General features: G+C 41.9%; 1 protein-coding gene and 1 long non-coding RNA gene across 10 annotated transcripts in view; one reads left to right on the forward strand and one right to left on the reverse strand.

The window, feature by feature from the left end:
• Positions 1-3,488: 3,488 nt before the first annotated feature.
• LOC126651207 (uncharacterized) lies at positions 3,489-14,083 on the reverse strand. Of its 3 annotated transcripts, none has more exons than XR_007631581.1 (4): positions 13,755-14,083; positions 8,264-8,497; positions 8,067-8,118; positions 3,489-6,193 (listed from the first exon to the last, which is right to left on the reverse strand). It is a non-coding gene; the product is annotated as an uncharacterized LOC126651207 (long non-coding RNA). The 3 variants fall into 3 exon arrangements; XR_007631580.1 differs by having other exon boundaries at positions 3,489-7,043; XR_007631579.1 differs by having other exon boundaries at positions 3,489-4,010; positions 13,755-14,081.
• PAPLN (papilin, proteoglycan like sulfated glycoprotein) overlaps positions 13,103-17,509 on the forward strand; it is a 56,531-nt gene continuing 52,124 nt past the window's right edge. For 6 of the 7 annotated variants that reach the window (XM_050336812.1, XM_050336813.1, XM_050336814.1 and 3 more), the window contains exon 1: positions 16,538-16,822. In XM_050336812.1, the coding sequence (XP_050192769.1) occupies positions 16,814-16,822 (9 nt within the window). In that variant the 5' untranslated portion in view covers positions 16,538-16,813. Of the gene's footprint in view, positions 13,441-16,537; positions 16,823-17,509 lie in introns of those variants that run through there. The other variant, XM_050336815.1, reaches the window with a different exon arrangement.

A 17,509-nucleotide genomic window follows, 5' to 3' on the forward strand; every position in this document is an offset into this window, starting at 1 on the left:
AAGGAAAGCCAAGGCCCCTCTGGAGTTGCATCTGGCAAGGGATGTGAAGGGCAAGAAGAAGGGATTCTACAATTACATAATGGCAAAAGGAAGGCTAGGGAAATAAAGGTACCACCCCTGCTGAAAGGGGCAGGGAAATACGTGACAACAGACATGGAGAAGGCTGAAGGTGCTTGTTGCTTTCCTTACCTCAGTCTTTATTGGTAAGACTGGCCTTAAGGAATCCCATAGCACTAAGACCAGTGGGAAAGTCTGGGACAAGGTAAATAACCTTGGTGGAAGAGGTCAGGTTAGGGAGCTTGCAAACAAACTGTATGTATTTAGGTGTGTGAAGCCTGACAGGTTGCATCCATGAGTGCTAAGGGAACTGGCTGGCATCATTGCAAGGCCACTCTGGAATTATCTTTGAGTGATCATGGCAGTTGGCAGAGCTTTCTGAAGATCAGAAGAGAGCAAATTTCAGTCCTATCCTCAGGAAGAGCAGTAAAAAATGGGGGCCAATCAGCCTCATCTCACTCCGTGGGAAGCTGACATGGAAAATCATCCTGGAAAGCACTTCCAAGTAAATGAAAGACAAGAGGATGACTGGGAGTACCTAGCATAGATTTATGAAGTGAAAATCATGCTTGACCAACCTCGTTGCCCTCTACAATGAGCTGAGTGTCTTACTGAATGAGAGGAGAGCAGTTGATGATCTCCCATAACCTCACTCTAGACAAGCAGGCAAAGCGTGGGTTAGATAAGTGGATAGTGAAATGGACTGAAAATTGACCCAGTGCTCAGGCCCAGAGGGTTGTGATCAGCAGCACAAAGTCCAATTGGAGACAAGTCATTAGTGGTTTGTCACAGGGTTCAATACTGGGATCAAGCTGCTCAACTTCATTTATGATCTGGACAATGGATATGGAGTGTACCCTCAGCAAGTTTGCAGATTATATGAGAAGTGGAAGCAGTAGATAGACCAGATAACTCTGCAGCATTTAGAGGGACCTCCATAGGCTGAAGAACTGGGCAGAGGAATCTCTTCAAGTTTAACAAGGGAAGCACAAAGCCATCCTTGTGGGGAGGAGTAACACCAGGCACCGGTATATGTTGGGGTCTGACAAGCTATAAAATAGAAGTATTTTATCTTACTGAGGATAAATACTCAACTTGGAGATACAATCTAATATGCTAATTTAATTACCCATTTGTTTTCTTACTTAATTCCATTTTTTAATGTACTCTTTTGGGGATAGGTAAATAAGTTTCCTTTATTGGCAGCATCAGCTCTCATGGAGAATTCAGCTAGGTCTGTAGCAGTTACTGCTAAGTATTTTTTAATTACCAGGAAATCTCTATTAAAGTTATATTTAGGGCCTCTAAATGTCAGGAATTTGTGAACTCTATAGAGAGAAGAACAAGGCAGGAGCTAACAGAACAGATTTGTATAAGGAAACAATCACTTCCTGAGTTTTACAACCTGTATTTTTTTCTCTTCTCTTTACATCCTGATTTGCTGCAGGAAGGTCAAGAGACATTGATGTAAAGTACCAATGTAATTGGATTAGATTTGATTTTTCTTTGTTTTGGAGTATGCTTTTAATCCAAACTGACTGAAGTAATGAATTAATAGACTTCTGTGTTCATAATAATTTTCTGATTTCAGTAGTGTTAGATAAGGGTTACCCGCTTTGATCGGGGTAGTGCTGCTGTCAGAATTGAGGATTGTACTTCTTGCTGGTTTTGTTGTACAGGTCAGCATGAACATACTTGGAGAATGCCTCAGAGCACAGCTGGACATTCACTGAATGTAGCAGCTGCATATTTGATTGAATCAATGGTTTATTTGACCATCCTCAGCAATAAAATGCTAATCACTGATACAATAGCATACTCAAGTGAAGAATGCCCTGCTACCATTTAGTTATTGGCAGATTTATGCCCTGGGCACAAGCCTCACTGTTTGGTAATGAACTGTGTGACAAATTCTACTTCCAGAAGTGGATGTTACTATGAGGAAGGAATTAATTCAGACTTACAAACTGTAGAATACCTGTGAGCATCAAGGGAAAGATTTATAAGGCCAAAAATGGCAGCATGGAGCAGGTAGAGGGCTGATTAGACCCCAGTGTGCACAGGGTGGGGTGATTACTGTTGGAGGGCAGTGCCTGTCCTGGTGCCTGCAGCCAGCTCCCAGCAATAATCACTTCTAAAGCTGTAATCACAGCCACATGGCAGCACTGTGCCTTTTTTACTGCTTTCTATTCTTAGTGCTCGTAACAAGGGATTAAAGAGCACTGTAAAAATACGTGGTTAAAAAAAAAAGTAGACTGTTATGAAATGATTTCTTTTTGGAGGACTGTACTTAGTACATGATGAATCCTGTAGGGGAGGCATGTATGCATTTCCAGTCACAGCTAAGGTTTCAAAACTATTTTAAGAACAGCAGAACCTAGCTGTTGTCATAGTAGCAATAAACCTTTTAATCTCACTTCCTCTGGAGATGAAGCTGTTGTGTACTTAATCTGCTTAAAGATTGTCAAGGCTGTTTATGTGACAGGGAGCTAGGGATACAGTATGGAGAAGATGCTACTTGTTGCCTTCAGAAAGTGCAGTGCTTTTTGTCTACTTTGATAATGTTTGAGATTTGCTGAGAGACAGCCCTTATGACAAGCTAGGAGGAGAACAGTCACCTGGGAAGACAGCCTTCATTTATGCCAGTGTTTGGCACTGACAACTTGTCATGGTTAAATGACACTGTTCCTAGTTAGTTCTGGGCAAGGGCTTGCTGACATCATGGTTCTCCTATAGTTTAAAAGCATCCTTTTTGAGGAAGTCCTTTCATCTTCAGTGCATCCATTCCTTACAGTCAGAGGCTTCTCAATCAACATCAAGTCATATTTCTATATTGCTAAATAGTGAATGGAATTAAAAGTTCCTTGAAGTATTTATATAATGCAGAGTGACTTGTTCTTAAATGTACAAGAGGTAGTCAAGGGAAATCCACAGAAAATTGACAGGTTCTTCAAGTGATTTTTGGAGATTGGGTTAGCTGGATAAAGGGAGTTTTAAGTGCCATGTCAAAATAATCATTATAATAGAATTTGACATCCTGAACCAAAAATTACGTGAGTGTTCACATGCATCTAAAACTAAAAGAGGACTTCCTTCTCACCAGATCAAATTTCTCAATAATTACTGACATCTGCACCATTGCCAGTTTATTTGGTGTAGTCTGGTTACAGTACTGGATTACATAACCTCATGTCCTGCAAATAAGTAGTGTGCATCTTTTCTTTGAACCAGTATTTCAGTTCATGTGTACTGAACAATAGCAGTTTGGGAATTTTTACTTCTTTGCTTTTCTGAAGTCTGCATGTTCTGTCAGAATGGACACTCAGTCTTTAGGAAAAAAAATCATGCTACAGAATGAATGAAAGAACGTTTCTAAGGTTATTTATTTGCAAATTTTATATATATATATATAATAAAAAGATATATTTTTTTAATATTTGCTTCTCTGTAAAGTTTTGCTTATGGATAATTGGTGTTTGCCATTCCTCTTCTTTCGAGCAGCCCCTTGGTTCAACATGACATGGAAAGATACGTTAGACAAACCATTGACTATTATATTATCATCAGATCTAATTACTCCCCAGGGTGCCTTGCTCACTGAGGTACTGGGACCATCATTTGAGTCCTGTGCATGTGATCTGCCCTTGCAGGCTCTGGAGGTGCTGGCTGGCCCTTGTCTGCACTAAGGGATGAGGAAGAGGTTTCCTTCCACTTTCCTTCTCACAGCGTTGACTTCAGGTACCATGGAGAGGAGCACCCCTCAAGATGAGGCACAGGCCAAGGAGGCTGGTGTGGGGGTGGAAGCCCCACGGACAATCCCTTGTGGTCCCCAGGAGGTGTCCTGTATAGTCTCCTTAGCAGAAGACTGGTTAGGTGCGATAGAGGATGTCTTCCCAGCAGAATTGCTTGTGTGACTGTTTGGAAGGGCTTTGGAAGCTTTCCAGTTTGACACTCTGAACAAAAGAAAAGTTCTTATTTTAGAACAGCTTCTGTTTTGAAACGTTCTTAAAGTTTAAAAATAGTCATTAATACATTCCACTGTTTTATTTAATCTGAAGTATTCAACACTGTCCCACTTTGGAAATTTTTTTCACCTCAAGTATTAATGAGGGAAGAGTTTCTTTCCTTTCTTAGATGGTAGAAGTCCTAGTAGAGGGTTAGGGGTTTTTTTCAGTTTATGTAAGCAACCTGTCTCTGCTTAGTACTTTTGCTACCCAGTTGATTTCTGGGTTTTTTGGACTTTTTTGTTTGGTTTTGTTGTTGGTTTTTTTTTCCAAGTGGTTTTAATATAGAGATGATGCTTAATTTTGCAATAAGTTTGTATAGAATGCATTTACCCAAGTGGAATTCCTAGATTGTAAAGCACAGAGCTTGCAAATGCTGCACTGGCTGCTAGATGTACCATTGAGGATAAACTAGGGATAAGTGAAAAGGTTACAAGAAAAAACAGTGTGGAGGGCTCTAACACTTTCACTAGAGTTAGTGACACACTGTATGTCTTAAAAAACAAATCATTTGTTAAAACAATGACCATTGTTAGCTGGAGATGATAATCTTAAGCTAGCTACTCGAAGACATTAAAGTGCTGTCTCCCACTGCAGTTGTATGAACGTTGCATTGGGCATTTGTGTCTGTGACTGATAAACAGAGGTAGGAGTAGATACACCAATGTATGTATGTGCCTGAGAAGACAAGGTACGTGTAACTTCATTCTGCAGGGTTTGTACCAAGTGGCGTGCTTCATCAGCCTGAGCAGTCATTTAAAAGTCATTCTTGTTGAGGTTTGCAGTTTTTTTCTTCCCATTTAAAATTCTGGGCCAGTGAATTGTCCCCCATTTGTTGCTGAGAAAACTCCAGAGAGTGAGGTAGCTTAATGATTTTTTCCACAAATGTTCCCAGAACCTGTTTTAAGTACACTAGGAAGTCAAATGCCCTTAGTGTGCTTTCAGGTGGATACTTCAAGACTATGATTTTTGTGTCTTCTCCTCAGACTCTCAGAGGTATGCACATGATAGGAAAACTGCATTTTTGGCTTATGTGTGCCTGTGGGTGAGAGGAATGGTTGATTCTCTTTGGCTCAGAGACCTGTGAAGAAGGCACAAGTATGTCTCTCATGAACCATCCTGAGCTTGGCAGCCTCATACTGTCATCTGCTTCTAGTGCTAAAACCAGCATAGCTGAGTGTGGTGTTACAGTCAGATATGGCAGCTCCCATCCATTATGGGAAAGCATGAGAAGTTTCACTTCTACCCATGCCACTTCCTGAAATTTTCCCATCATCCAGAAAGGTAGAGGTGGGTGTTTCCAGTGGTTGCTCCCCTGTTTTGTTACTAACTAGTTTCCTGTGTTTTCTTCTTTGATACATTTCAAACTCATATGCAGAGTGAAATGGTGGAATAGATAAAGAATGTGCACAAGAGAGCTGATAGATTTAGTAATGGTGGCTGTCAATGTAGCATGTACTGTAGTGAGAGGTTTAACACCAATTTTTCTTGATTAGTGTGGCTATGAAATGACCAGAGAGGTACCATTTGCTGAGAGCACAGAAATCACTGATGTTTTCAAAAATGCAATTGCACAGTCAGGCCCTTAATAATTAGAGAAACATTCTTTCAGCTGAGCTGTCTTCCCTGAAATGTGCAGAGGACCTGGGCATGACTGCAACGCAGTCCTAGAAATATCTTGCCATGCAATTTTCAATCCTTTAACCTGGTTCCTAGAGTTCAAAATTTTTTGATATCAGCATCTTCTCTGGACACTTGTCTAAGTTTCAAGGGGTTTTTTTGGCCCCTTTATGACAAGATGTCCAGAACAAAACATTACTTTTTCTCTCCAGTGGGGTGGAGAGAGAAGCTGGAGGCACCTCATCCCCTTCTGGTGCAATGCCTCTTTGTAATACAGCCTAGCAGGGCTTTATTATTTTTCCCTGCTATGTTGTGTCACTAATTTCTGTCTTAACACGATATTTCCACAACACTTCTAAGACTGCTGTTTGCTGTGTGTCCTTGTGCACTGAATTCTTGTGGTTTGAATTGTTTTTCTCAGGTATGCTGCTCTGCATGTTTCCCCAGCTGAATTCACTCTTGGTGTTTGCCTCTTCCTCCGGTTTGTCTGCAACACTGGAGTCCAGCACTGACTAAAGGTAAGAAACTACAGTTAATCTCATTGCAGCATTTCTCTAGGTCTGGTGATTTTTACATCATTCTCCCACTGCAGTTTTCATGAGCACACTTTTAATTCTCACTTCTTCATCAAAGAATATTTTAAATCAAACCAAGCGTAGTAATTATTCCCATCTATCTTTGTAGAAACTCTTCATGGTACTCCTTGGTTTCATTTTACATTGTTATTTCAGTAGTGTCTCTTACCCCATTTCTGTTGCCAAGATTCTGTCTGTATCCAAGGCAACTTTAATAATTTTGAGAGTAAGATAGTGAGAGGTGATGTATCAATTACTAATATCCAACGAGATGACCTCCGTGGCACTCCCTTTATGCATCATTGTAATTCTGCTTTATTTAAACTGTTTGGGTGCAATGTGTACAGTTCTGGAGACAGGGAAGATTCCACACTAATGAAGACCTGCTGTTTTGTAATGCTGCAGCATGTTCCAGCCTATTCCAGTGCCATGTGCATCACGTGGGATCTGGGCTGACAGCCAGTGCAAATGTTTCTTCAAGGACTTTAGGACATATTCTAATTATGTTTAGATTCACCCACTCTCTTTTCATCTGAAGGATGTCACTCTGCTCATTTCAAAGTGTGGTGCAAAGCACTCCATCTGCCAGGATGAGAGGGGTCTGCTGGTGCATTTGTGTGAGAGGCAGTAGGATGGCTGGCTTTGTGAGCAACTCTTTAACCCCCAGCTGTGAGAAGTCCCAGGCCTTTGAACACTGTCAGAGCTTGGCCAGCATCCAGCAGTGTTTTCATCCAGTGCTGGAGGAGATGTAAAATTTCCTGGAAGAAAGAGCTTCATTTCTCTGAGCCTAGCAGGGGAGAAGGGGGAATGAGTTGTGGGAGGAAGCATCTGAAACTTTCCATAGGGAGAAAAAATCAACAGTTTTGGGAGAAAAATTAAGAAAAAATGTACTTGGGAGGGGTTACACGTGCAAACACGTATATTCTCTCTCAACCTGATATTGAATGTATGCCGTGGAACTACAGGATCTTTTTAAGGGGAATTGGAATTGCAAAACAGCATGCAAGACTAAAGGCCATTATGCAATACTGTGCACTGGAACATAATTCTGTGAGGTGAATACAGTGAGAACAGATCTATGTCTGTGTGCTCTATGACAAATGAAATTGTACATTTCTGTGGGTGTGTGGAATAGACTGAGGGCTTTTGAAAAGGCGCAGACTCAGCCTCTAGGAAATGTTCCTGATGTGGGGAGGAAGGAGAGACACGCTTTTCCACCCTTACTTTGCAAGTTACCCAAGGGCAAGCCTGCATTCTTGTCTGTACCGTGGTCCATGCCCTCTGGCCATGCTAAACTGCATGGGTTCTTTCCTGGAGGGACACATACAATAACACCTTCTCAGCCAAATTAATTCTCAAAGGTGATATTGTTACATCAGATCGTTGTCTAATTAATGATTCTTATTGCCTAGGCAAGTGCACTAATTAACTGGATACATAAGAAAGTCTGGGTCAAACTTCAGAAAGTCGGCCAGACTCTCATAATCCCTTGTGGCTGCTGGGATCACCCTGCTGTCTGGTGTGACCTGAGTAATCGGTGTATTGAGACTGGCATGTCTCAGTCCTGATTCTCAGAAGTTCAGTAGTGCTCAGTGGCCATTTGACACTCTTGTGTGTGGCAAGTGTGTACACAAATAAATTTTTTTGTGAATCCTGGAGCCAACGTTACTGATGGAGCTGAAGTGAGAGAAGGGGTACCAGGGTTTAAAATTTCCAACCTGCGTGCTCCTAACAGAACACAAGCCACCTTCAAGTAGCACATGGCTCTGTAACTGTGGTTGCCACTGATTGTGATAACCATTGTGAATACCTTCAATAGAAGACGAGGTACAGGCTGTTGCAGTGTTTATTGTTGGATAGAGCTTTGGGGGAAAAAAAAAAAAACGAAACAGAAATTTTAGTTTGTTTCTTCCATCTTGCCAAAACATAAGATTAGGAGAGAGGAAGAGAAACTGAGGCTAATTCTCTTTGCCTATACTTGACTTGTATTGCTGTAAGCTTGCTTACCTCAGTAAGATGAAAGTCAGGCTGTGCTCTTGGGACTGGGTGCACAAGACTGGAGGAGGCATCTGGCTTGAAGAGGTTTCTTTGTACTTTAATGGGTACTGCAAGGGGTTCCCAAGAGAATTCTTCAGATGAAAGCTGTTTTTCTATGGACGGGTTGCACAGTCTCATTATTGCTCTGGCTTTTGCCGCACAGCACATATGTTACTGCAGGGTTGTCAGCCCCTCAGTCAGTTTCTACAGCGCAATAAAAATAAGTAGATTAACCAAGTTAAGAAGATTAGAGTCACTTTGGGGAAGGGAAGGAAAGGGAAGGGAAGAGGATGAGCAAGAGTGAGTATAAAAAGAGACCACAAGACTGTGATTGCCAGACTTCCTGGTGCATGTTGCACAGGGTGGCTTTCTTTGTCCCTTTCGGGTTTGGGTTGGGCATATTGAATAGAACTGATCCTGACACCATGTCCAAAGAGAAACTGGAGTCACTGGTCAAGAACATGGAGATCATGCTCTCTGAGGTAGAGCAGCTGAAGATCCACTGCACCAAGCAGACGGAGGAGGTGAACCAGGTGGTACAGGAACTGCGCCGAGAGAACAGAGAGCTGACAGAGAAGTATGAGCTCATCTCTCAGGACCTAAAGGAGGCCAAGGAGGCCATTGCCCAGCTGCAGGACACCAGGTTTGCCTTTGAGGCAAAGGAGCGGCAAGCACAGAAGCTCAACCGGCAACTGTGAAGCAGCAGGAAAGAGAAGCAAGAGATTTCTTACCCTGATCTAAGAGTAAACAGAAACCTTCAACCGCTGCAACTGGAAATCCCTGGATCGGCAAAAGCAACCCTTTCCCTTCCTCCTCAGACTGAACCTGTGTGCTGGAAAAAAATCATCTCTTTGTGGAGGCAAGATCTCAGGCGCAGCTGGAATTCTGCCCCAGAAGGCTCCTTTGTTAGTGACTAAAGACCTCATTATGCTGGAGGGAAATCTCATTCCAGAATCCCTTGTCGGAGATCTGAGCCATAGGCGTACAGATACGGCTGCCAGGATCTGGGCACCTTCTCATGCCCTGTACGGGTTGCACAGGGACAGAGCCTGGGAAAAGAACTGTCCCTGCCTTGAGCCATGGGAGAGAGCTGTGCCACGAGAGTCTGCTGAGATGGAGAGAAGGATCATCGTCTTGACAGCCCCTGTTGCTCTGTTTTGTTGGTAACTTTTCTCTACTGTGCAGCAAGGCTGTAGCGCTGTCCTTAGTACAGTGTCAGCTTCCTTGCTGCCTGATGCTGGAAGATATCATCAAGAGCTTATGTTGTGCCTCAAGCTTCCAAGTACTTGCTATCAGCGGCATGTTGGTCCAGAGGATCTTTTAATGCTATTACAGTCAGTGTTGTCTTCTTCCAGTTCCAAAGTGAAGTATAAGAACTGGAAAGGTTTCTGTCTCAATTTCCATTTCAATAGTGTTAAATCTTAATGACTCCATGTTTAGTATGCTAGAGATTAAACCACTGCTGAATATAACACCTTTTTAACCAAAGAGCTATATTTTGGCACTGGATTTACTTTTCTTTAGCAGAAGTAATGTGTATAAATGGACAGGGAATTACTAGGGATAAATGTATGTGGGGCATGGGGGTGAGAATTGCTTGTCAGAGGTCTTGCTTTCAGCTTTTTTCTCTTCTCCTGTCTCTCCTAAGCAGCATTTGGGGTAGTCAGTCAGTGCCAAGCCCAGCTAAGAGTCACTGTGGATTTTCGACTCCACAGTGAATAGTGTGAGATCTCTGGGGGGAGTGTGGAAAGAGTGCTGGGAGAAAAAGCCTGACTGTTTCAACGGAGAATAGCTGGAATAGTTCCAGGGGGATTTTTCTTCATGTTGGCTGTGATGTAGCCAGCTTCCTTCTTCCCTCCAAAGCTTTGCTATATTGTTATCTCTACTTGGCAAGCTTGCCATGCACAGCAAGGGCTGATGTTTAGGAGAAGAAGAGAAAGCTGTTTCTATCCCTGAGGGCCTCAGGGTGTGTGTGGCACCAGGAGCCCAGGTGCACTGTGTGGGGGTGAAGGAGACTATCCACACTGAGAGCAGGGAGTCAGCTCAGAGGAAAGGAGAACCTAGCTGCTTTGGTTTCCCATAGAGGTTCAGGCAGGACAGAACAGTTCAGCAAGACCTTCTCTTAGGACTCAGTCCAGCCCTGGTGGCAATAACTTTAGTCTCATCAGTGTTAATAAAATTACTGAGATCAGGCCTAGAATTAGCTGGTTATTGCTTCTTGTCTGCCCCCCCTCTGCCACATTAGTCTATGCCTGGTCCAAAGCCTTTGGAAATAAAAATCTTCTCATTGATTTGACTGAGCTCTGGGCAAGACCTGAGCAAAGAGCTGATGTTTGTATGGCAAACAAAGCACTGGAACAGCCATGGGGAACAGGTTTTTCTGTTTTTGTTTCATGTGATAACATGTTTTGTTGAATTTGTGTGACCTAGACTTTTACTTTTTGCTATTTTGGGTGGAGCAGATTGGAATATTTGGAAAACATTTGGGAGATTAGAGTGTCCTTTATGTTTTAAAATGTAGTCTGAATACAAATGGCCAGCCTTGACCCTTTGCTCCTTGCTCACCAGTGACAGCTTGGGGAGCATGAGAAATCAAGATTAATCACTATATTTGTTTGTATAAGAACTAAAAATGTTTTCTCTTGAAATCAGTTCTCTAGCTCAAATCTGCTTACCACCTGTGATTTCTTCTACTTTTTATATATCATTAAAATGTAAAACTAACAATAAAAGGAAAACAAACAGCTGAGGGGAGCGTCTGTTCTGGATAAGGCATTGCCTCATTTAATGAATATATATGTTATTTTTGTGTGTGTGTGTGTGTGTATGCTTTCTGAATATAATTATTCCTGTTTAAATCCTGTGCATTAAGGAATGGACTAATGGAGACCCTCTAGATCTCTCTGTGTTCAGAGGTTAATCTCTCTAAATGAGATTCTCTGTGTGGCTGCCAAGTTGCCCTACGCAATATTTAAAGCCGTGATACAGAAAAAGAAAATGGGATTGTAGTGTCCTTATGATCAGTTTCTTAAGAGTTAACAGGATTCAAAGTGTCTGGTATTAAGGAAAGCTCTAAGAATGATCTTTTATAAATAACCTGAGATTTGGGATGGGACACTGGAAAAACTGGATGTGCTATCCAATGCTAGAAAAAGTTTATGTAATGCCCCTTCCCTTCCAACTGACTCAGTTGTGTCTTTGTTTTGATTAATTGGGTTAAACTCAGGAGTAGTTGGGTTGGTTTAAAAATGATGTACACTCCATTACGTGTAGGCTTTTTATACCCAAATCTTTGTGTATCCAAGTATAGTCTTAGCAATGGAATAGTGCCTTCACTTTGTATCCTACAGTGCAGTGTATTGGACTGCCTTTTGCAACAGAGTTTGCATGGAATTGGTCACAGCACTTTGAAGTTGTTTCTGCTTTTTGAACACCAGTGTTGTCAATATGTGCTGCGTTTCTTCTTTAAATGGTGTAAGGATGAGGAGCTGAAACTTGGTGTAGCATTACCAGGTTGTTTAGAAAGTTGGCCTGAATAAAAGTCCTACCTGATTTGGGTGAGAATCAAAAAAAAAAAATGAAGTGACAGGCTTGCTATTTCCCTCATCTTTGAAACGGATGAAGAGAGGTATCTATTGAATAGAAAGAGTAAATTTATTTGAAGGCTCTCTTGGGGAGCACAGCACAGGAACTGGCTCAATCATCAAGAAGAGACTAAGAGAAGAGGACCCTGCCAGACCAAGTGCTTGTGAGTTGGTCCATTCCTGGAGCAGATTATAGCAAAATACTGATGATTGCATTGGTGTCCACTGTTCTGGGCTGCATGATATGGAAGTGTCCAAGAAGGGAGACTGCGAAGGAATGAAGCTGATGTCTCTTTGCTGTCTTGCATTGCCGACTTCAGTGGCTGCATGCTGGCAAACCACAATAAAATCACCTCTGCTAGTAGCAGTATCTGTACAAAAGTTATACAGGGTCAGCTCCTCTGCAACAGTCCTCAGCATCTGAAGGAGTTCATAGGTGGACAGGTCTCTGGAGCAGATATGCACCAGTGCAAGAGTCACTGCAAGAGGATAACAGGCTTTGATGCTGTTAAGTTGTACAGCAGAGCTCATCAGTCTGTAATACACTTTCTACCTTTCCTCTAAGGACTTTGTAACATCTGGACATGAAATTGAGCTGCTTTTCCTGAAGGGTTGACAGGGATACATTCTATATACTGAGAGGCTGTGGTTCCGAGGGCTAAACCATGTCTGTCCTGCGATAGTGAGTCAGAGTGTGGGAAGAATGGAGTTATTGGTGCACTACTCAAGTTTGAAAAAAGTTCAGTTCAGGTTGAATCAAATTTTACTTCACTGTCATTTTTAAAAAAATAGTAAGAAAAACATCAGTATGTTAAAAGATTAATTCTTTGCAGAGTAAGCTGAAGCCTGTTATTTTCCCCTTGTGCAGCTGGATGGAATGAGTGACATGCTGAAATGTCCCCAGTAGCTGTGGACTTGGTTTGACATCCCCGAGACACATTTCTTTACCTACTCGTTTAGCCATCAACACACTTACCTGGGATGTCAGATTACTGTTCAGTATTATCCTATGCTCAGAAATATTTGAGCGTATTCCCTGAATAAAATGCCTCAGGTAGTAGGCTAAAGTATGTAAATGGCTTTACCTTTCCCTTGATTAGGCCACTACACTTTTCTAAAAAACTGGATATTATCCTGAAAACAAAGCAAGGCAAACATCCCATTTTTAAGCATGTGGCCCAACCATATTTACAACAGCCCAGATCCTTGTTCTTTGGCTAAATGATGAAGCGAGCCATCAAGAACAGCAGTTTGTAATGTGACTCTGTGCCATTGTTTCCTGGTCACAGAAGTCTCCTTGGAGGTCCAGGTTTTGAAACCAAACTGATCAGAGATTCTTCTCTTCCCTGGGTGAATACTCAAACTACAGAGACCAGCTTTTCTTCTGGAGGCTTTGAGAGTCTCGTCTGAATTTCTTGGTTGCTGCCTAGGGAGAGAGGAGAGGAGGTAGGAAAGCTAGGAGTTAAGTTCCTCCCTGGACAGAAGAAGGGGTGGTTTGGTTTTTTTATTTCTCAGTAATTAATGTCCCTGCAGTCAAGTCTGTTTTGCCCATGACAGTAACCGGTAAGTAATCTTCCTGTCTTTATCATGTTTGACAAGTTTTTCCATCCATTTTTCTTCCTCTGTTGTGTTGAGGATGAGGGGTGATAGAGCATCTTGGTGGGCATCTGACATCTCAGCTAAGAGATAACTCTCTACAATGCTGTAAGTGTTAGACAGCCATAACTAGTTAGACTGGAGCTGCGTCCAGTAAAGCATGCAAATCTTTAGACAGTCTTTGGAAACAGCCTCTGGCAGTGAGGAATCCTGGTGGTTTGTTCCCACAAGAAGTATTTCTGGAGTATAGCAAAAGAGAAAGCAGAAGCCTTATTACTGACCTCTGGCCATGTAACTGCTGAAATCCCGGTGCCACAGCTCCTGTAGGGGTTGCTTCTTGCCAAAAGCGCTTCACTGGTGCGGTTCGAAGGGATATCGTGTTCCGTATCAATTCAGTATGCATTCACTGAACTGTTCCTTCTTGGTCACATCTGTGACACCCAGATGCCATTGCTTCCAGGCTAACCACTGATTAGAACTAGTGGGAAGAGGCAAATTCCTCTGGTCCTGACTGTATTGACTCCATAGTGACCCATCAGTGTCTGATCAAGAGATGGAATGGTCTTGAATCGGTGCATTATCTTGCTTTCACTAAATGGAGGTGTTGAAAACAATTTCAACACAGGGATCATGTCCTTTCTCCCAGAGAAAAGGTACATGCACCGTACTTTCTGTGGAACCACAGGGCAGAGGTTAACTTTGTATTTGCCTTGTCTTTTTCCTGGTAAGGACTGACCTCAAGCTCAAATCCTATATTAACAGGTTCTGATTTTGTCACATCTCTGCTGCAACCAGGAAGTACGAGCAGATTTTTCTTTTCTCTTTTTAATAAAAGGAGTTTAATCAATGTTTCATGTTGCTTAGTTGTGGTAAAAGTCTGGTCACTTCTTTTTTTTTTTAATTTCAGCATCTGAGGAGCTTATCTATTAAGTTTCTATGGGGTTAAAAATTACTCCAGATGTGTTTACACAATAACTTCTTCAATGCAGTAGGCAAAGCTGTTTTTTGAATGTATGCTGTCTAGATTCCAACATGGGCAGTTATATTTTCCCTGTCTCTGAATTCTCTTGTAGTTTAAACTATCAACAAGAATACAAGAACTACAAGAACATGACTAAATTTTATATTTCAAAAAATCATTCGTTGAGGGTCCTGCTGCCATAAGAGACAGTATTTGCACATTTATAACCTCATCTGAAGTTGTGGGTTTTTTTGTCTTCTAGATTTTGAACCTTTGGGATGATTTCAAGCATTTTCTTGCCAGTGGTACTGGCTAAAAGCTTTAAACTGATCTGAAAGTTTGGTTTATTTGGAGAAGGCCAGGAGTTCAGGTTTTGTTTTGATCAAATATTATGAAACTTAGGATAAAAGTGACAGCTGGCAGGATGACATTAACCAATGGCCAGTTGAGAGTACAGGTGGATAAAGAAAAAATACATGCTGATGTAATTTCTTTCTGATGGAAAAGGAGGGGCCACATCTTGGCCCAAGGCCCAGATTTATTTTTCTTAAAAGAACATTTGAACCTAAAGGGGCAGGGCAATAATTTCTGTATTCTTAATTGAGGCATTTACAATGTCCAATTGTTGTCTCTCCTGACGCGGGTTACGTAAGTAGCCATGCATCTGCACCACCATTAGATGTTCTTCTGGGGTGCACTGTGTCTTTCAATCTTTTGGAATTCCCCTGCTGCTGTGTGGGGGTGTTGATGTTTTGTGTTGGATTTCCTGTTAGGGCTTATCCTTGTTTATTGTGGCAGATTTAGCTTTGACAGGGAAGTACAGGATTGCTTTTGCTTGTGGAAAAGATGTGACTCTTATTTGAACTTTGTCCCCTGTGGGATGTGTAACAGCAGGATTTGTACCTTTTGCAGCTAGCTTCCAGACAGGGACTGAACAGCAGGGTTGAAAAAGAGCTGTAGCCCTGGAATAAAATTGCTTCTGTGTCACCTGATATATTTATAAGTCTGTTGGAAACTTTCTTTTCCATTTGGAGCTGTGTGCATCTAGGCTTGTCAGCAGTTGCCAAGGATGTTGTCTCTTTTTATTATCTAAAGCGGCAGGGTGGCCAAAAAGACATTAGTGATAGCAGTTCTGGAAATTTCATTGCACATTAATATCTTCCTGGGACCATCCAACGTGTGGAGTTACCTGAAGGTAGAAGACTTCATCTTTCCTTTTGAGAGCAAGGTTCTGTTTCTCATGGTTACAAATGAACTACTGATGAAAAAGGACTCTAAAACTGGAAGGCAAACATGGAAGAACCAATCCAAACTTAAGACTTTAAAGCTATTCTCATAATCTTGGAAACCTCAGTCAAAATATTAAATAGAGTTGAAATGCTGGTAGCTGTTGTAATTGCTGGACCAGAATCTATTTTTCTAGATCTGTGGTCTCTGTATTCCATTATTTATTTGGTTAGTACTAAGCAGAGGACAAAATCAAGGCAGGGGAGGGGGAGGACAGAATTGTCTCTTTGCAAAATAAAACAACAGCAACGCGTAAGTTGTTATGCAATGATTTCTCCAGTACCCTCATGGTTAATAACAAAAGTTTTGTCTTGTAATGCATCCAACTAGATTCCTTTTCATTTAGCAGGTTTTATCTTCTTAAATTGTTCCTTCACAGGAGTTTTCAGAGGGTTTCTGAATTGCATGGCATTTGTCAGAGGAAAAAATAGAGAAACCTGTGCTGCTTTGTTTAAATTCAGATACATATCTAAAGTGCTGCTATTTTCAGACCTTAGGAATCTGCTTAACTTTGCCTAGACACAAATCTAGCTGTGAATTGTATTGAAGTTCAAACTTTCTTTTGTCGAAAGCATATCTGTGAACCGTGGTTCGGGCTGTAGTTTTAAAGTAAATATGAAATTAGATTTTTTTTTTTCAGAGTTAGGAACTTACTGAAGAAGAATACCAAATGGATCCGTGGATAGCTGTCTCTCTTTTGATATGCTGCCTACAGCTAAAATGAAACTAGTTACAAAGGGCTCCACCCCTGGAACAACTTTAGGCACAGTTTAGAGATCATATGCGTGCTCACACACAGACTACAGAAGCTAGAAACAATTCCAAAGCAGGCGTGCCTGCGTGCATGCTTACGACTCTGGCCTTCCAAAGCTAAAGTGAAAACTCTTGCGAAGAAACTGAGAGGCTGAACGGGTTAAATGAAATACAACTCTCCTTTTCCTGTGCAGTAAGGATTAGTAACCGAACAGAAGCTGGAGGGAAGAGTACTGAAGTGCCACTGTTGGAACAAGAACTATAGGAAAGTGGGGTTTGGAGCTTGGTTGCAGAGTGGTGCACATATCTCCAGTTTTTGCACTCACCTTTCACAGGGACATGCAGAAGGTAAGAGTTGACTTTGTATTCTGGGCTCATTCCCGATCCCTCTGCCTGGATATCTGTTCTCTATTAGTCTTTTCAGTGCTGTTTGTACTCTTTAAACTATTTTTTATTTCCCACCATTTTTTTTTCCTTTCAGTTAAAAGAGTACAGGGGAGAGGAGAAACCAGAGTCCTTACGACTGCAAAATTTTATTTCCCAGAAGGGAGGGAAGAAGACACTCTATATATTTGGTGAACATGAATACCTTTCACACACAGTTAATCACACTGAGGCTTAATATAATCAAACCTGCTGTTCCTGATGTTGTGGCTGGGTGGAGCAGGGAGGTGGAAGGGGAAGGTACTCATTTGATAGGATGCTGGACAAGCCCACTGGGGTCAGATGCATAGATGCTCTTGCAGAACGCAAGACAAATGGAGCAGGGGTATTGACTGGAGAAACGTAATTTTTGCACGTAGGAAAAAAAGCCTGCCTAAGGCTCTAAGACTCTTGTACCCCCTCACTATTGCCCCTGGAGTCTCAGCTGCTTCTGTTCACATGCCAGCAGGTGCTGAGGGGAGGGAGTGTCTCCGGATCAGTCTGGTGTTGCTTTCAGCCACCTGAGACAGGATCTGTATGGGAGGCCCAGCCAAACAAGGCTGTCAGAGCCAACAGACCTGTCTGTGAAAGGGAGATTTTCAGGACTAGATC

Source organism: Myiozetetes cayanensis, unplaced genomic scaffold (assembly GCF_022539395.1).
Source record: "Myiozetetes cayanensis isolate MyiCay16 unplaced genomic scaffold, myiCay2020 scf6-25, whole genome shotgun sequence".
Taxonomy (NCBI): Eukaryota; Metazoa; Chordata; class Aves; order Passeriformes; family Tyrannidae; genus Myiozetetes; species Myiozetetes cayanensis.